The 19,907-nt window shown below is 33.9% G+C and overlaps 3 protein-coding genes across 3 annotated transcripts; 1 reads left to right on the forward strand and 2 right to left on the reverse strand.

Moving 5' to 3' along the window:
* Window positions 1–1,148: 1,148 nt before the first annotated feature.
* On the reverse strand, window positions 1,149–3,627 carry LOC130970124 (zinc transporter ZTP29-like). Its single transcript, XM_057896117.1, has 11 exons — window positions 3,456–3,627; window positions 3,320–3,378; window positions 3,143–3,235; window positions 2,618–2,707; window positions 2,342–2,479; window positions 2,202–2,258; window positions 2,045–2,085; window positions 1,872–1,939; window positions 1,716–1,772; window positions 1,491–1,608; window positions 1,149–1,407 (listed from the first exon to the last, which is right to left on the reverse strand). The coding sequence occupies exons 1-11, from the start codon at window positions 3,517–3,519 to the stop codon at window positions 1,365–1,367; spliced, it is 828 nt and encodes a 275-aa protein (XP_057752100.1). The 5' UTR covers window positions 3,520–3,627; the 3' UTR covers window positions 1,149–1,364.
* A 4,152-nt stretch (window positions 3,628–7,779) lies between these two features.
* On the forward strand, window positions 7,780–10,981 carry LOC130969489 (cytochrome c-type biogenesis protein CcmE homolog, mitochondrial). The gene is made up of 2 exons (XM_057895231.1): window positions 7,780–8,864; window positions 9,910–10,981. The coding sequence occupies exon 1, from the start codon at window positions 8,003–8,005 to the stop codon at window positions 8,822–8,824; it is 822 nt and encodes a 273-aa protein (XP_057751214.1). The 5' UTR covers window positions 7,780–8,002; the 3' UTR covers window positions 8,825–8,864; window positions 9,910–10,981.
* Window positions 10,982–16,870: 5,889 nt separating this feature from the next.
* LOC130969750 (uncharacterized) lies at window positions 16,871–18,865 on the reverse strand. Its single transcript, XM_057895620.1, has 2 exons — window positions 17,738–18,865; window positions 16,871–17,392 (listed from the first exon to the last, which is right to left on the reverse strand). The coding sequence occupies exons 1-2, from the start codon at window positions 18,863–18,865 to the stop codon at window positions 16,871–16,873; spliced, it is 1,650 nt and encodes a 549-aa protein (XP_057751603.1).
* Between the last annotated feature and the right edge of the window lie 1,042 nt (window positions 18,866–19,907).

The following is a 19,907-nucleotide window of genomic DNA, read 5'->3' on the forward strand; positions in this document are numbered from 1 at the left end:
TGATAATATGAAAAACTACACTAGTTTTGATAAGGTACGACAATAAACTGTTTTAATTTTTGTGTGTGTGTATTTTTATGTGCATTTATAATAATTATATTGTACTAACTAAGTTCATACACATAACATTCATACGTTTATATACATAACATCCATAATTATATATAACTAACATCTATAAATTAAATTAATGTTTATTAGATATTACATCCATACACATATCATTTTCTAGTTATTGCATAAGTAACTATAAAATTAACACAGATATTTTTAAATTTTATCATAATTGAATTTAAAAAAATATCAAATTCTTAAATTAATTTATTCAATTGATAAATTTACTCATAACATCCATAGATTCATACACATAATATCCATTATTTCATGTTAATAACATCCATAATTTGTACTCATAATATTCATAATTTCATACCTATATGATGTCTATAATTAATAAATTTTTATAATTAATATTATCAAATTTTAAACTATACGTCTTATTATATTTTTCAAATTATCTCATATGTGCACTAATAGGTCATGATTTTAATTATTTTAATATTTTTATTTAATAATATTCATATGTATGTTTATTTATTGATTTTAATATAACGAGTTAATAATTATTTTTAAAAATTTATTTTTTAATTTTTGTTTATATTTTATGTTTTATTTTTTAGTAGTCTATATGTAAAATATAAGTTGTATAGTAGAAGTTGTTAAAAATTTTTAATTTAATTTTTATAATTTTTGTAGAGAATTATTGCATTTTAATGGATAATAATGTGATTGAGAGATGTTAGGGATTTGATTTGGGAGAAACTGAAATTAATTTTGGAAAGAATATTAATGACTCCAAACATGCAGCAAAATAGTAGGTGATAAAGAGGATAAGTGATAAAGAAGTGTATGTCACTTGCTTATCAAGATAATGAGAATTTTTACGTGAGATTTCTATATTGTAATTATTTTTTGGTTACCTAGCATCACCCATTTATATATTGTATCTATATATAAAAGATTTTTTAGAAAAGTTAGATTACCTATTTATGAAGTTAATTTTTAATTCACAATTTATTAAAGTGATACTAAAATATTAATAGATGAAATAAAAAGTATATCACTTGCAAATAGCTTCAAATATATTTACAAATCATCTTTATATATATATATATATGGATAATGACAAGATGATCTCTTTTTCGAGTAATACACAGGATTAAAATTCTTGTCATTATTTTTTTACCCTCTCCTGTTCTTTGTAGTTTGTACAACATTCCTCTATATAGTAGGAGAAACTAAACCATAGTTAATTACATTTTAATGTTCATGTCATGTATGTTACTCCTGGGATTACTTGTACATTAAACCATGTTCTCTGGTAAACTCAGTCGTAGAAGAAACAAGCTGCAGCAGCATCCAAGAAACAGTTAAGTATCTTATAATAATTTAAATGTACAATATTAGCACTAATCTTATTTCTTAATTACCTTGCACACATGAATGCCATGCCACAAAAGACGGCCTTAACAGACTGCTTCTGTCCAGCATAATCAAAAGCCAATGGCAGCATTTCATGAAGTGTTAGAAATGCCATTACTCCACCAACTGTGTATTATGTTTAATGCAATCAACAATAATTAATATCAGCACAACATAACATAACATATCATATTGCTAATTGCACACAAACCAATCAAGTTGCAAGGGCTAACCTGCTCCAAGTAAACCTTCAAGAATCTCAGGATTTAAGCTTCTAGGGAAGAGACATGCTACATTGTTATGTAACAAGGGAAAATCATCATCATCATATTTTATATAATCTTTGAATTATTTATGTATATAGAGAATGTTTTGGATGGTGTATGTACCTATAATTATGACTCCTAAAGGCTCAGCAAACCCACAAAATGATGCCAATTTCAATGCCTGCCATTTACTAATTAAGAACCATGCATCCACAAATTAATGGTTATTGCTATATGTGTGATATTTGATATGAATAGATTTAACTAACAAGAGAAAAAGATCCAGATCTTATTACCTCTCTGTTGCAAAATAAACAGGAAGTGCAACAGCAATACCCTGAAAAAAAGATATATACAACAAGAGTGTCACAATTGTTTAACGTTAAACTAATTAAGGAATTTATTAATAGAACACTAAGATTATATTATAAGGTAAAAGATAATTAAAAATACCTCTGGAATATTGTGCAGAGCAATGGCTAATGCAAGGTTAAGACCAACCCGAAGGCCCTATAAAAGAAGAATTAATGGCATAAAGTTACAATATTAAGGCATTAATATGCAACAATAACACCAAAATTGAAGTTTATTACCTTCATGGAACCAAGGAACACTGCCATTCCTTCAGGAAAATTATGTAAGCTAATACCAATGGCAGTGATAATTCCGCTGAACAAAACTTGACGGCGCTGCCTTTTCATGATGTCCCTGTTTCTACGATCTCCAACATTCTATTTTCAAGCATGCTATCATATTATAAGATTGTTTTTTACTCAACATATATAGCAGCTTAGCTACAATACCATGCATTTTATTTAAGATTTAATTTGGTAGATAGAAATTAAACAAGTTTAAGTAAAAGAACGAACCTTTGTCTTTTTATCGTCTGGAATGGGAACTGCTGTTGGTTCTGGGATAAATTTGGTTACAACAGCAAAGAATATGACACCAGCAAAAAACTGAAACAAAGAAGGTAAAAAATATATTCATTGTGAGAATAAATATGACTTTAATTAAACATTATATTATGGTAACCAATTTGGGTTATCGTGTAATTAGCTCACTCATCTATTTAAGTAAGTTTTAGGAGTTCGAATCTCGCATTGTTTATACAGCAACCTATTAACCAATACGAAACCTTTAAATAGAGCTCAGATCCACGCCGATTAGTGCTTAATCTATGTCTGGATGAGAGATATCGTTGATTAAAAATACATTATATTATGATAGTCAACTTGGGTTGGTTTTGCTTAAGGAAGTGTCGGTATTTCGAATTCCGTTTCAGATTTATCACGAAGTAGTCCTTGATTTGTCGGGTTTAGGGATACCGTGGATAACAAAAAGAAAAAAACATTATATTATGGTGAATAAGAATAATATATAAGAGAACTTACCCAAAGGTTTCCTTTGAGATATCCAAGTGAGTTAATAGCATTATGAGCAAGGTCAAAGAATGAAATGCTCAGCATCAAACCAGCAGCAAAACCCTTTTATGATTAGAATGTGAATGCTTAAGTAATAAAAAAATGTTGAGTTTGATTAATCAATAATGAAACATCATATATGTATACCTGCAACAGTCCAAGCAACTTTAAACTTGGAGTTTTGTTGATTACTACAGAGAGTCCACCTGTTCAACATAGACAAGTTTGTGTGAATGAAGCAAATTAGAGTTTTGATGGAAAGAAACATGAAATTAAATAGTACCTATGGAAGTACTCAAGCCACCAATGCATGAGAGAGCAAGACCAACCATGAGCTGAGAATCCATGACCTTGAATTAAGGATGTCACGGCTCTATTCAATGCAACACAATTCAAATAAATTAATTACACCTTTGGGGAAGTGATTGATAATTGAAAGAAGAAAATAGTTGGACTGCACCGGTTATTGTTATTATTATCTTTATAGCACTAATAATATTAATAAGTAACCGTTTGTGGAGGGAAATGAGAGGGATAAGGTATGTGGTATTTGAATATTCGAAAGCATAAGAACTAAACAAAACTAAATTAGACATGATAGCAAAAGAAAGAGATGGATTGTGAAGTTGGTCCACGAAAAGCACTACTTTATTATTTTCTCCTCTTTAGGTTGGGTAGAGATACATATGTATATGTTATCATAGGTGAACCTAATTCTTTTCGAATAAGTTACTACCATGAGCAGATGCGCAAAGATTTATATCCTCTAAAATATAATCAAAATAAAGTGTACTATTTGAAAATAAAATATACAAAAATCATTAATAGAAAATATTAAAGGATCAATATTTTTAGTGGAAAAATAAATGAAAAGTTGACTTGTACAAATATTAGCTCAGGTGCAAGACAAATGAAAAAAAAAATATTGATCATTTAACATTTTTTATTATTAATTTTCTCTTAACATTTGTCCTCATTTTTTCGTTATGGAATTTTAATATATAAAACTCTAATTTTTATAATTGTATTAAATTATATCATGATAAAATGACTATTCATATAAAAATATTTTAATATAAAAAAATAATTAAAATTTATTAGATTATTTTATATATCTGACTAAAAGACTTAGCATAATACGTTTATGTCTCAATCCTAATAATCACTTTTATATAAAAATATTTTTACCAAAATAATCATCTACTAACATATTTTATTTTTTTGTTTTTTGTATTTTCAATCCGATAAGTCAATAATTAATTTGTTATGTCATAGATTAGAGTTTTATTTAAAAATTTATCACTGCTAATAAGTTATTATATGCATAAAATAAAATTTAGGGCAATTTACATAAATAAATGGTTACACCTTTAAAATTATGCAAATACATTGTTTCCATAATAAAAACGCAAATATATTGTTTCATATATCTATAGAAACCGCTACTGGCAGTAGCGGTTTACATAAACACAGAATCCGCTACTGCCTGTCGTTTCAAATGTAGTAGCATAGAAACCGCTCAGCCTATAGCGGTTTTTATTTGTTTGGGGTTGGTCATAAACCGCTACTGGCAGTAGCGATTTATGTGAATTGGGACACGTGTGTAAACCGCTGGAGTTGTTGAGAGAGAAAGAAACAAATATATATTTTTTGCAATCATATGATTTATACAGATAAAAAATGAAGTAATTTTAAAGAAAAATGTATGCTTTAGTGAATTTTTTATTAAAAATAAATTATTTTATCATTTATGAATTTTAGAAGGAATAAAGATAAAAAAAAATTAGTCTTAGTTTATATATTAGGCCAATACTATGGTGCTGAAAAGAAATTTTTTCAGTTGGTGCTGAAATTATGTGTCATAAGAAAAAAACAACACGTGTTTATGTTGTTGGTAAAGTCCTAGACAATTCTGCAGTGTGTCAGAGAGTACTATATAAGATAATTAATTACATAATCTCAATTCATGCGTTAACGAAGATGATTATGATTTTGGATTTTTTTTTATGGCCCAGCAACAATTTAGTAAATAATTGAGCTTACACTAATGTTTGGGTTTTTTGATTGTATTATTGAATAAAGATAAAGTTTATAAATGACAAAAGATCCTGTCCAAAAAAATAATAATAATAAATGTCAAAAGAAAACTAAAATTGTAAAAAAGAATTTATTACTACTAAATATGTGTTTAGATTGAAGTTTATAAATAAGAAGTTGCATAAAATTAATTTTGATTAAAAATGAGCTGAGATTAGCATAGTTTATGTTTGTCAAGTTTTTATATTAAAATAGATTATAATAAATTAAGAAGTCATTTAGATTATATTATTTAAAATTATTTTTAAATAAAAAATTATTAAAAAATATGAATTTAAATAGTTATTTGAATTAATCAAGTTTATAATAAAAATTAATATTTATTTAGTGAATTAAAATTAGCATAAGAAATTGACAAAATGTATTTTATATCAAAAACATAAATAATTAGTATACGAATAATATATGAAAATATACTTTATTAAATTAGGTTACTCATAATTTATTTAGTATTAGTTGATATAATATTGTTTTGAGTTATAAATGTTACTTTAATATGACTCTATTGTTAGTTAAAGTTAGTTTTCTATTTAAAATAAAAATTTAAAATTTGTAATTTTTTAAATTTAAAAGTATTGATAGTTAACGTTGTAGAATAAATTTTAAAATAAGTAATTTTAATTAAAAAATATACTCCTAAAATTTAAGGGTTATTTATTGAGTATTATTTGTAGAAAATTATAAAATTTAAATAAACAAACATAGCAGAATAATTTTAGAATTTGAAATCATTAAAGATTTGAAAATAAATAATTTTAAATTTTAATTTTTTTAATTTTAAATTTTAGAATTTGAAATTATTAAATATTTGAGAATAAATAATTTTGAATTTCATATTTTATTTAATTTTAAAAGTATTGGAAATTAAAGTTGCAAAATAAATATTATAAGTAATTTTAATTAATCAAGTTAAACAAACTTTCTATTTTAAGAAATGAGAAGTTTAAATTTAAAAAATTGAAATATACATGATAGTATGTGTCCAACTTAATAAAAAATGAATTTTTTTCGGATACGCTTCTGACACATCTAAATATCATCACGTGTTAATGTATCTAACTTTATTCTCAACGTATATTCTCGAAATAAATTTAGAAATAATATATATTATTATTTACTAAAATAAAAATATTTTAAATACTCTCTATAATTAAAATAAGACAGTAAAATCAATTAAAAATAAATTTATATTTTACTATCAATAAAATATTAAAATATCATTATATTTTATCTATAAAATATTTTATATTTTATATATATGTTTGTCCTTATATCTTATAAAATTTTAAAATTTATGTATCGAAATGTTTTGTGTCACGTCGTATTTCATGTTCGTATCAGTCCATCATAAATTCTCTTTAACATTATCATTCATATAAGGAGCCAAACATGTTCACTCTGGCACGAATCTAAGAATCTGAATCCTTGTCTACAAGTGAGGTTTAGTTTAACTCTATTATTATTATTATTATGGGTAAAGTATGTTTTTTGTCCCTGAAGTTTGACAAAAATTTTAAAAATACTCCTAAGTTTTATTTTGTTTTAATTTTGTCCAAAAAGTTTTCGATCTGTATCAAATATACCCTCAACGACTAAATTTTCAAAAAATTTAAAACCAATCAAACAATAATACATGAAAATTATGCTTAATTTGCTTGTATTGAGGGTTATCCTTATGAAATTATTATTGAATTAGTCTTAAATTTTTTGAAAAATTAACCGTCAGGAGTATATTTGATGCAAATAAAAAATTTTCAGACAAAATTAAAACAAAATAAAACTTAGAGATATTTTTAAAATTTTTATCAAACTTTAGAAACAAAAAATATACTTCACCTTATTATTATTATTATATTATTATTATTATTATTATTATTATTATTATTATTATTTAGGTCTATATCATTTTTTTCCTGCTTCATATATAGTCCAAAACTTTATTAACATATCGTATGGGTCACACAATGTTCAAACCAACCAAAAAAGCAAGTCCAAACTCATATATCAAAAATTTCTCTGAAACAGCAGAAAAAAGCCCAGTAGATTAACTATAGGATTATCAATTACTAATTGTAACCAACATTTACCGATAAGGCGACAACTGCTCTGATAGTTTCTGCAATTTTTGCGAATGCAGCAGAAATTTTGCAGCGACACAACACACGTCTACCTCTAATGTAGCCACGTCGTTTCAGCAGGTGAGGAAAAAGTTTTCATTCAGCACAGTAGCACAACCCTATATATTATAGTATTCTGTGAGTACACACAAAGTCTAACTGATTTCTAATTTCTTTGTTTCTCATGTCGCCTATCTTCCACTGTCCACATTACATTGATTTGAAATAATTTTTGGACAAGGATGGATTTGAATTTTGACCATGCATTACAGAAGTCTTCTACATACTGGGCCTCGATATCAATGAAACTCCAACATGGAAGAAAAATGGCCCATAAATTGGGCCAGCGCAGTCCACTTGTCACGTGCAAATATTTTTCCTTTTTTTCACTTTTTCTCCTTCTTTTTGATCCATGTTCTGTGAATGGTTACATGAATCTTCTCCATTTTTCGCTTCCAACGCTGCCACAAAAAAGGCCATTGCTGCCGCCAAACTTCTACTCAATTATGGCGGCTAATACTCTTAAACCCTAACCCCCAATCTCCAATTTTCCCACGTTTATTTTCCCTCACTTTCCCGAGAAAACACAAGAAAAAACAGTAAAAAGAAAATTCCGATGGCCACCGGACTCGCCCTCAGATTCAGATCCCGCCTCCTCCATACCACCTCACTCCTCCACTCCTCCCTTCTCCACACGCGCCACCCTACCGCCGCCAATCTCTCGCCGTCTCTCGCAGCTGCCTCCTTCATCCGTTCCATCGACTCACCTTCCGCCCTCCCCTTCGCTTTCTCTATCCACCGGCGTCTCCTCTCCACGGCGGCTCGTCGCTCGGCATCTCGACCAAAGAAAACGGTTGACATCGGCGCGCGAGCCAGGCAGATGCAGACACGGCGCCTGTGGACCTACGCCCTAACGTTCGGATGCATGGCAGGGTTCATCGTGATCGTTCTGAACAACTTCCAGGACCAGTTAGTGTTCTACGTTACTCCATCGGAAGCTCTCGAAAAGTACGCTCAGAACCCTACGAAGACGAAGTTCCGATTGGGAGGTTTGGTCCTGGAAGGCAGCGTCGTGCAGCCTGCATCTTCTGCAGAGATGGAATTCGTGGTCTCCGATCTGATCACCGATATTCTTGTCCGGTACCAGGGTTCGCTTCCCGATCTCTTCAGGGAAGGTCACTCTGTGGTGGTGGAAGGGTTCGTGAAGCCGTTCACCGATGAGATCAGGAAGCAGGTGTCAGCCAAGAGCGTCTCCGGAAAGGCAAGGAGCGGAGACTGCTATTTTTCCGCCACGGAGGTTTTAGCAAAGCACGACGAGAAGTATATGCCTAAGGAGGTTGCGGCGGCTATTGAGAAGAACAAGAAGATCATTGAGGAGGCTGCAGTGAAAGAAGCGGAATCGGCGGCAGAGGCTGCAGTGGCAGCAAAGAGCTCTTAGGTGGATGGTGATGGGGCTGCTTCTCTCTGCCTAATTTTTGGTAATTTTTAAATTTAATTTCTTGGGATTAAATTGTGAACTGAATTTAATATCCCAAATGATACTATTTATACTGTTAAGATTTTTGGAGGGATGAGAATTGTTTAACCGTAGTCCATAGGATGAGGTTGAATTTTTTATTGTAATAATTAGGATGAACTACTCATTGGTAAAGAACAAAGTTTGGATATTGGATTGGAAGAGTGATCAATTTTGATTGTTACTGAGGCACTTTGTAGTGTTGTTGTAATGCATAGTTATTATACAATGATGATATCTCTTAAATAAATAAGAAACATTTACAAGGTTTGTAACCAAATATTAATGATTTGATGTAATTATCAAATTATGTTGTCTGGATGCATATTCTTGTGCTTGGATTTGGTTTGAACTTGTGCCTTTAGCTTGCTATTAGCTATGGAAGTGAGCTTTCAACTTTCAAGCTTTACTTGCTACAGTGCTATCTGTTAAGTTCATCTGATTCTGTGTATTCTATTAGAGTTTGCATTTGCACCCTTGGAAATTGATTTAGTGCTTTCTATAAGATTGTAAAATCTCAAGTTTGTAGCTACATAACCCATCACTGGGTCTTTGAACTTCATTTGATCATTCTTTTGTATTAGAATTTGTGAATCCATTGGGAGATTGACCTTTGTAAGGTTTATGATGTTGATACAATGCTGAGACAAAATATGGTGCTTTTGCTTTAAAGGATCTAGGTTGTTGATATATTATAGGAGAAATTATTGTATGCTCGTACAAGGAAAGAGAACGAGGTATAATTGTGTATGTTTACGATTTAGGGATTAAGAATAGGCAGTCAACCAAAACATTTGGTAGTTGATGAACATAGAGCATTTGGTTTGGGATTTACTGGTTTAGTTGCTTATGATGCGCATACTTAGAGTTATTTGATTGCAGACATTGTTGTAGTTGCTAGATCCTCAGGGAAAAGAAAAGGCATGGGTGAAGGAGGTAACTTGGAATGGGTATTTTCAGTTATTCAAACCTGATTCGAGTTCTGTTGGTTTTTGTGTGTGTTGCAGATATAGTTCCCTGATATTAGAAGCATGAAACTGACATCTTAATTCCTATTTTTCTGTAGAGTTTCAATTGCAACAAATATATTGTTCTTTCTACAGACTACAGTTTATGTTGTGAACATGTAACTGAAGTATGGAACCGAACAATTGTGTTGATTACTTTTGGCCGTAATAAACATTCTCACATTTGAATATGAAATGCAAGTTGAGGATCTTTCTTTATCACATTTTTGTTTGAACATCTAGACCTGCGAACATAGTATTATTAGTTTTAAACTTTTAATTACTCTGAAAGTTCTGAGTGTTTGCACAAAGTACTTGCTAGTATCTTACATAGCATGTGCTTCGGTGCTTGTATAATTGGTAAAACAATTGATATATGTAGTGAGTACTTGTTTGGTTTAAGTTATTACTTTCATATTTTGTGACCCTTTTAAGAGCACCGCTTATAGAACGGGAAAGGAAAAAGTAGACACAGAACAACCCATCACATAATACATGTACAAATTTCTCTTCTTGTCCACAATAGATTAGATAGGATGAATTGAATTAGACCCTAACCAATAATTAGGGACGAAGAATAAGATAATACAATCAAGTAATCAACATAATAAATAAACAACAAATATTGCAGCCCATTTAAAATTTAACCAAAAAAATAAAGATGCAGGGAAAATTTAGTGGCGGAGAAGGGCAAGGAAAGAGAGGATCAACGTGGAGCAAACAAATGTAGCAGAATATGTGACCATAGATCCAGCTCCAGCGTCCATGGGTGCTGGAGCCGGCGCTTCGCCGCTCTGTGCCCTCACTGCATCAGCAAACATAAGTGCCACGATGAAGACCATGAAGAACACTGCTCTGCTAATGCGTGCCATTTAGATGCAAAGAAGAAAGGGAACAGGTATACTTGAAGCTTATAAGCTTTAGAATAGCTAGGGAGGTGGAGAAATTATCTTGTATGTGTTGAGAAATGCAATAACTCTTTGGCTTATTTATAGCCTTCACTAATCACTCCACATTATTGCGGGTAATCATTGTTATGACTTATTAGATAAATGAATAATTTTTAAGCTAATGAATTGAGCAATTGAGTTTAGAGACGGCAACGTCTCTAATGCTTTTGAATTCTTTTGAGGTTGGCATAGGACCCCACACACACCAGACAGGTCATTTTTGTTTGCTGCTTTGTGGTGGTCCCTTAAAGCAGGCTTCAAACGGCTACCCATAAAAGTATGTTTTAAGGCAGAATCAACGGCCATATACTTGGGGATGAAGTTGTGATTTGGTTCTTAAATTTAAAATAAACTTGAAGAACATGCAAAACTATAAACCAGGTAAGTATGAGGATGATCCAGTGGTGCAAAATTGTTCATAATTTGTTCTAGGTAAGTGGACCATGGCCAGAGTGGCCAACGTTAGAAGCTAGGGAATATGATATGAGCAAGAAACAAGGTGGCTCTTGTTAACATTGTTTTGTTTTATTTTGCATACATATGTTAAAACTTAAAAGCATTGTCTAATATTGGTAGATTAATAATGATTGAACACTATTAATTTACTCGTTTATTTATTAAATATATTTAATGGTAATAAATTTAAGATTAGTCAAATTAGTGAAAATTTGATTTTTTTTTCTTTTGTTTTTGAAAAAACAAAAATTGCATACCAAATTTCTCATTTGTTTTAAGATTATACAGTATCGATCTGAAAATGATTTCCTATAATTTTTGCTTTCACGTCAGACACACAAAATAAAGACAAGGTGACAAATGGAATAAACTACCAAAATTTAGGGATGGCAATACTACTCGAACTCGTGGGTATTCACCTCACTCTTACTTGTTTGGGGCGGGTAATTATCCGTTCCGGTACGGGACGAGTTTTTAGCGGGGCGGATTTTTAGGAAACCGTTCCTATCCGTCCCGCTATATATATAATATATATAATTTTAATATATAATATGTATAATATATGTAAAATAATTAGTAAATAATTAATAATATTGTATCATATTTAAATTTTTACTTTAATTTATGTTATGTATGTGATGATAGTTATATAAATTTTAAAATTTAATTTTATTTATTAGATTTTAATAGTTATAAGGGCGGGTAGGGAAGGGGCGAATACCCGCAAGACGGGTTAGGATTTAACGTTTTATTACCCGCAGATAGAAGTAGAACGAGACGAAATTGGGTAGAATAAAAACCCATCCCTACCCGCCATGTTGCCACCCCTACTAAAATTGATCTTGATATATTTAACGTTGACAAATCTGATCATAAAAAAAAAGAAAATTATCTTGTAACTTATGTTCAATTCCATTCATCGAAACTAATCAAACGTCAATGACGTTAGTGATTTAGTCTACTTGTCACATTACCGAATACCTATCACCTGTGACGTGGATAGTCGAATTTAAAATTAAATCAAAATTATGCTAATAATGGTGATTTGAGCAAAAATCCTGAATGTGACTCTTCATTTCGTGCTATTTATCTCATAAAACCCTTATCTTAGTAGAGTCCTCTGTAACAATCCACAAGAACATACAATATTCAATATTCTATTTAAAACCAACTAAAAGAGTAACCACTAAACTTAAAAACCGGAAGAATATGGAGCATAAATAACATTCAATCAAATGTTAAAATCCTATCTAAATTCAACCACTATAAGCTTTTCAGTGTTACCTAGATGCTAACATAAGAAAAAAAAAGTTAAATTTTTGTAACTTCACAAAAAAAAGCTAGAACGATTCACGAACTTATCTGTGTATGTTTTGGCGCTGGGGAGTGAATCTCCTTCCTGTAAGAGATAGCCCCTCACGCGCTGTCGCATTCTGATAGATTGAGCACCACGAGAACGCCAGTATCACCCAAACACTACTCTCTTTTGACTACAATGTGTGTGTTTGGATTTCAGTTTGTAAACGGGAATTTGCATAAAATTAATTTTGCAAATTTGATTTTGATGAAAAGTGAGTTTGTATTAAAGTGATTTATGTTTGGTAATCTTTTTATCAAAATGGATTATAGTAAAGTAAATATTGTTTGGATTACATTACTCAAAATTACTTTTAGATAAAAAATTACTGAAATAGACATCAAGTTAAAATAAATTTTTTATATTATTCTATCATTTTAATTTATATATTTAAATAAATATTATTAATTAATTTTATAATATAATTAATATTTACTTACTAAAATAAAAATAATATATCAAAATTGACAAAATATATTTTTATATCAAAAGCAAAAATAATATATGAAAAATATATCAAAATATACTTTATTAAATTATATTACTTATAATTTTTTTTAATACTCTCAGTACTCTTTTATTTAATACTATTTTAAACTATAAATTTTAATTATCCATGATTTTATTCTTAGTTATAATTAATTTTTTATTTATTTTGTTCTTTTTAATGGGATCAATAATTTATATTATAACAAAATTATAATAATAAATTAATATACAAAAATTATACTTACAAATTTTAACAAAGTCAAACAAAAATATTTTTTTATACAATATCAAAAGTAAAAATTTAATAAAAAAATATAATTATATATTTGAAATATTTAAATACTAAAAGGACTACAAGCAAAAAAGTAAAAGGTAGAATTGATAAAACAAAATAAATCCAATCCTAACATGATTATCTAAACGCAGAAGCTACAATTTCTAGCTTCTTATAAACGCACGTTAAGAACCTAAAATCACGTTGGCGTTTAAAAAAAAAATATCCAAACAAAAAAGAGGAAGCATTCGATACACTCAAACGTACGTCTCTTCTTTTTAACACAAAACCAAACACACCCAATGTCAATGGTGATCAAGTTACAGAGGACTCTGCTAGGATAAGGGTTTCATGAGATAAAGAGCGCGAAATAAAAAGTCATACTCAGAGTCTTTACTTAAATCATCATTTTTATTAATTTTGATTTAATTTTAACTTCAAATATCCATGTCACAGGTGACACGTATTCAGTAACGTAACTGTTCCGTCCTGAATGAGCCGAGGTCTGATGATCTCAGAATGGTTGCCGAATTCCCGATCCGAACTATGAGTCGTCAGGAAGCAACGTTGTGGATAACCTCGGAGCTTCGAAACACGGCGGCGGAAGCACCTGCAAAAAGGACTCTGACGCTCAAGTAAGTATGTGAGTTAAGAGATAAAAGCAATTGAACTGAAGTGAAGTTTGTGACCTGAGTCCTTTATGAGTTTGCTCGGTTTTATAAGCGAGTGAGGGGTCTGCACTGTTTGGTTTGTTCCGATATTCTTGGTAGGTTCCGTTAGCAACGGGCTGAAGATAAGGTCTGACCCGTGTGACTTTTGTGATTAAGTTATGTTTTAGGTTTATCTGTTTAGATGCCGAGATATGAGGTCGGTTTGGCTGAACAGTATAGTAGCCGAGGTTTTAGGGGTACACGTCATAGCCCCCAAGCTTGTTTGTCTCCGTTTTTTAGGTGACAGGCAAGCTTTCGAATAACTGGGCTTTGCTTTTGTTGGTTGTTCGTTGGGCTTGTTTTTGGTCTGGGAGTCAATGCTGGTCAAAGAGAGTCATGAGTTTTTCTTGTTTGGCGCGTCGTGGTTAATGCGTCCTTTCGATTTTTCGAGGCATTTAATGGTTGTAACTTGGTTTACCCACTAAGTTAGTGGGCTTGGTGATATTACCTGATTTTTGTTTTTGGAACTGATGCTTTGTTTCTTTATCTTCCTTTGGTTTTTATCTGTGAGCATGACATCTAGAGGTTAGTTTTCTACTCCCACATTTACTGTTTTTGCCTTTTGTAATGGCGAAAGAGAAAGAGAAAAAGGTGGCTGTTGAAGAAAAGAAGGACAATCCGTATCATTGGGTCCATGATGACGTTAAGACCCGTTCTTCTTCTTATGTTGATTCTGCGTCTATGCGTGAGCTGGGGGGTCTTAGAGTTGTGCGAGAGGGTTGTTGCGTGAATGTTCAGTTTCTTCCCTGTTCGACTGACGATAGGGTTTTTGAAAGGAGGGGTGATTGGGAGTATTTTTACATGTACACTCCCTGTTTTACTGAATTAGGTGTTAAGCTGCCTTTTTCGTCTTTCGAGTGTGACTTGTTGACTCAACTGAACTGTGCTCCATCTCAACTTCACCCAAATTCCTGGGCCTTTGTTCGTGCGTTTCAGTGTTTAATGGAGTTCTTGTCTTTTCCTTGTTCCCTTCCTTTATTCTTTTCCTTGTTTTAGTCAAAAGGGGTTAGGAAGGGCTTGTGGGTGTGTCTAAGTAGCTTTTCGGGTCGCTCTCTTTTCTTGCTCTACAAATCTTCTTTTAAAAATTTTAAGTCTTTGTTTGTTAAAGTCCGATCGTCGGAATCCGAGTATCCCTTTTACCTGGATGACGAGCTTATAGAAAAGTTCCCGTTGTACTGGTGTTCTGAACCATGTCAAATACTAGAGGCTACTGAGCGAAGTGAGGATGAGGAGTGTTTGTTAGAGTTTCTCATTGAATGTTTTGCTGATGGGGTGTGTTTGTCAATTCCTGATCTTCTTCGTCTACATGATGCGGGTGATAGTGAGGGTTTGCGAGTGTATATAGGTAACGCTGGTTTGCTGTATTATTTGTGGCTTGTTTATGTTCTTTATTTTGACTGTTCTTCCTTTGTGCAGGTGGGCGGGTTCCTCTCCTTGATCCTTCTCGGTTTTAATCGTTTTTGAAAAAGAAAAAGGAGAAGGATGTTGGGGCTTCTGGGGCTCCCAAGGATGGTGGTGGTGAGGCGGCTCAATCCATTGCTCGGCCCGCGTCATCCCATAAGAGAAAGAGGGATGAGGTTGATGAATCTTTGGAGGTTATTTCTGAATGTGATAGGGAGATTGCGGGTACTGTTAAGTCCGCATTTGATCGGCAAAGGCGACTTCATGGATTTATACCTGGGACCAGCCCCCATTCTTTGTGGAGTGACCAGTTCCCTATAGCCGAGCTTTTCGACAGGGTTTCTCAATACCCTGGCGATATGCTTATGACCCGCCGCATTGGGATGGAGGGAATGGGGAAGTTTATCCAGGTTCGCTTCTATGTTTATTTATTGTGCTTCCTCTTGTCCTTTATTGTTACCGCCTCTGTTCATGAATTTTCGTGTTGCCATTGATAGATCGTTGCTTCCCGTTTGATGTGCGTGGGCCGTACTACCGAGTTAATCGGGGCTGAGCAGCAGGCGAGTGTGGGGAGGGTTGTCGAGCTGGAGAATTTGTTGAAGGAAAAAGATGTTTTGATGGAAAAGACTTTGAAAAAGAAAGATGAAGCATTTGCGGAAGTGGAGCTGAAGCTGAAGTCATCTGAGGAGGAGGTTAATCGTCTCCAGGATCAGATTCGGCTCCTTCAGTCCGATATTAAAGATAGTGATTTGGCCAAGGGTCAGCTGACTGCCCGTGTTTAGGAATTGGAGGAGTTGGGTATGGAAATGTTCGCTTCTGGTTTCGACCGAGCTGTTAGCCAGATCGCTGTGTTGGTTCCTGAATTTGATTGTGCTCGGATGGACGTGACAAAGGTTGTTATTGATGGGAAGCTTGTGGTGGATGGCACAGAGGAGGACCATGATGAGAATGTTCCCCCTCCTTCTTAGTTCGGATATTATTCCTGCTAATTTTGTTATCTTTGTAAGTGAACTTATAATTTGTAGATGGAGTGTTAGTTAGTTTGAACTTATTCGCTGGTTCCGACCATGTTTAGGTTGGCCTTTGTTTTGTTGTTTGGAACTTGCCTTATTATGATAGCAAGTATGATAGTTGGTTATGGTATAATTCGCCGTTGAATGTATATTTTGAATATGAAATATGAAATGTTTGATTAGATTTTGAACATTGATGAAGGATATTGTGCGTCAGGCCTCGTTAAAACCCTCCTAAGGCAAAAACCCCTTTTTGGGAAAAAAGGCTCTAAGGGGGGAAAAAGAGTACCCTCATCCGCCATTTGTACAACCTAAGATTGGTATATCTTTAAAGAGGAGATATTCCAGGTCCCGGATATTGGGTTGCCTTGTAATGTTTGTAATTGATAAGCCCCCATGCCGAGCACCTTTACTACTCGGAACGGGCCTTCCCAGTTAGCGGCGAGCTTCCCATGGGTTGGGGGACATCTGGCTTCTTCTGTTCGTCTGAGCACTAAGTCGCCTTCTGTAAATGTCCTCAGTGATACTCTTTTGTTATGTTTCTTTTCTGTTATTTGTTTTATTGCTCTTTGTCTAATGGCTGCTAGCTCTCTGGTTTCTTCGGCTAGATCAAGCTCGGCATTCCTTGCATGCAAGTTGTGCTGCTCGTTGTATAGCTCGGTTCTCAGGGTGGGAATGCCGACCTCAATAGGAATCAGTGCCTCGGACCCATAGACTAGTTTAAAAGGTGTTTCGCCCGTGGTGGTCTGTATTGTTGTGTTGTAGCCCCATAATATTTCTGGGATCAGCTCCGCCCATTCTCCCTTAGCGTCATTTAGTTTTTTCTTTATTGCCTGCAATATAACTCGGTTAGTAGCTTCAGCCTGCCCATTGGTTTGTGGGTGTTCGACCGAGCTAAAATAATGCCTTATGTTAAAGTTTCTTAAAAATGAACCGAGCTTATTGTCTGTGAATTGTCTACCATTATCAGATATTATCTCTCTAGGTATTCCAAATCGGCATATAATGTTTTTCCATATAAATGATCGTACCTTTTCGGCAGTTATCTTTGCTAATGGTTGTGCCTCTATCCATTTTGAGAAATAATCTACGGCTACTAAAAGAAATTTTACCTGGCCTGGTGCTATTGGAAATGGGCCGAGTATGTCGAGCCCCCATCTATAGAATGGCTAGCTTACTTCCATGCTATGTAATAGCTCGGCTGGCTTGGTAGATATAGCTGCGTGTTTCTGACAGTTGTCACATGCTTTGACTTTTGCTATGCAATCCCTTTTTACGGTTGGCCAGTAATACCCTGTTCGGACGATCTTAGCTGCAAGTGCTCGTCCTCCGATGTGGTTTTCACAGACTCCCTCGTGGACTTCGTCCATTACTTCTTTTGCTTCATCTTTGCTTAGGCATTTCAGCAGTGGTTGTGAGAATCCTCGTCTATAGAGTTTTCCTCCTATGTTTGTGTAAAGACTAGCCTTTCGCTTGAAATGTTGTGGTTTGAGCTCGTGTCTTGGTATGGCGCCTGTACTAATATATTCAAGGAAAGGAGCTCTCCAGTCATGGAGGTGGTTAATATTTATCACATTTAATAGTTCGGTGCTTGGTTTTTTAAGTGAGAGTTGTGTTAATGCGGATGTTTGTGTGCCTGCCCTAGTGGCTGCGAGCTTGGATAGTATATATGCTCTCACATTTTTTCCTCTATTAACATGCAGTATGCTAAATGAATTGAATTTTGAAATGAGATCCTTCGCTACGAGCCAGTATTGCTCGAGCAACGGATCTTTTACCTGAAATTCTCCTCGGATTTGTTGGACCACGAGGAGGGAGTCGCAATGTGTTGTCAAGCTCTGTACTTGGAAGCTCAGGGCAAGCTTGAGTCCTGCAATGAGGGCTTCATATTCGGCCTGGTTGTTGCTTGCCGGGAAGTGGAATTGGAGTTCATGTTCGGCTATTACTTTGTCTTCTTCTTTGAGGATTATTCCTGCTCCGCTTCCTTCTCGGCTTGATGCTCCGTCCACGTGTAGTTCCCAAGACTTGTCTTGTTCATCGGTTGTTATTTCCGAGATAAAGTCGGCCAACACTTGTGCTTTTAAGGCCGACCTGGGTTGGAATTGGATGTCGAATTCTGAAAGTTCGATGGACCATTTGGTGAGGCGTCCGGCCAGCTCTGGTTTTGTCAATATTTGCCTTAATGGTTGGTTTGTCCTTACTATGATTGTGTGGCTCTGGAAGTAGTGTCTTAATCTTCTTGCTGTGATTATTAGTGCCAAGGCGAGTTGTTCTATCTTCGGATATCGTTGCTCTGTCGGTTGCATGACTCTGCTGACGAAGTATACCGGCCGTTGTATTTTTCCTGTTTCGATCACAAGGGCCGAACTTATAGAATAATTTGAAACAGATAAATATAAATATAAAGGTTTACCGATTTCTGGCCTTTGCAGCACGGGTGGTGTTGATAGGATTGCTTTGAGCTCGGAAAAAGCCTTCTCGCCCTCTTCTGTCCAGTGGAATTTTTCTTAGATATTGTTTGGAAAAGGTGATATGCTCGATTTGATGCCGCGGGTATGAATCGAGATAACGCCGCTATCCTCCCTGCCAACTGTTGCACTTCTTTTATTGTTTTAGGGCTCGTCATATTGAGTATCGCCGAACACTTTTCGGGGTTTGCCTCGATTCCTCGTGAGGTGAGCATGAATCCGAAGAACTTTCATCCTTTTACCCCAAAAGCACACTTTTCCGGGTTCAATCTCATATTATATGCTCGGATTTGTCTGAATATCTCACTGAGATCTTCACAATGTGATTTTTCTTTTATGGTCTTGGCGACCATGTCGTCTACATAGATTTCCATGTTGCGCCCTATTTGGTGATGGAAGACCTTGTCCATCAAGCGTTGATAGGTTGCACCTGCATTCTTTAAGCCAAAAGGCATTACTCGATAACAAAAGTTTCCATGTTCCGTTATGAATGCTGTCTTGCTTTGGTCTTCAGGATGCATGAGTATTTGATTATACCCAGAGTATACATCCATAAAGCTTAAGCTTTTGAAACCTGATGCGTTGTCTACAAGCTTATCAATGCAAGGTAAGGGGTAGGCATCTTTAGGGCATGCTTTATTTAAATCTGTAAAATCGACGCACATGCGCCATTTACCTGAGCTCTTTCTTACAATTACCACGTTTGAGAGCCATGTGGTGAAGCGGATTTCTCTGATGAAGTTGGCTTGGAGGAGTTTACTCGTCTCTTCTAGGGCTGCTTTGGATTTTTCTGCTCCTAGGTTTCTTTTCTTCTGAGCTATAGGTCGGCTTGTTGGGTTGGTGGCGAGTTTTTGAGAAATGAGGTCTAGACTTATTCCAG

Source organism: Arachis stenosperma, chromosome 3, assembly GCF_014773155.1.
Source record: "Arachis stenosperma cultivar V10309 chromosome 3, arast.V10309.gnm1.PFL2, whole genome shotgun sequence".
NCBI classification, from domain to species: Eukaryota; Viridiplantae; Streptophyta; class Magnoliopsida; order Fabales; family Fabaceae; genus Arachis; species Arachis stenosperma.

Excerpts from the sequence above, each read along its gene's own strand:
- LOC130970124 (XM_057896117.1), bottom strand. The coding sequence starts at position 3,519 with ATGGATTCTCAGCTCATGGTTGGTCTTGCTCTCTCATGCATTGGTGGC. Across the intron at positions 1,609-1,715 it reads TGAAGGTTTACTTGGAGCAG|TTGGTGGAGTAATGGCATTT; the intron begins GTTAGCCCTTGC and ends CATAATACACAG. Across the intron at positions 1,408-1,490 it reads ATGGCATTCATGTGTGCAAG|CTTGTTTCTTCTACGACTGA; the intron begins GTAATTAAGAAA and ends ATGCTGCTGCAG.
- LOC130969489 (XM_057895231.1), top strand. The coding sequence starts at position 8,003 with ATGGCCACCGGACTCGCCCTCAGATTCAGATCCCGCCTCCTCCATACC.
- LOC130969750 (XM_057895620.1), bottom strand. The coding sequence starts at position 18,865 with ATGCAACCGACAGAGCAACGATATCCGAAGATAGAACAACTCGCCTTG. Across the intron at positions 17,393-17,737 it reads AGCTATTACATAGCATGGAA|GCAATAAAGAAAAAACTAAA; the intron begins GTAAGCTAGCCA and ends GTTATATTGCAG.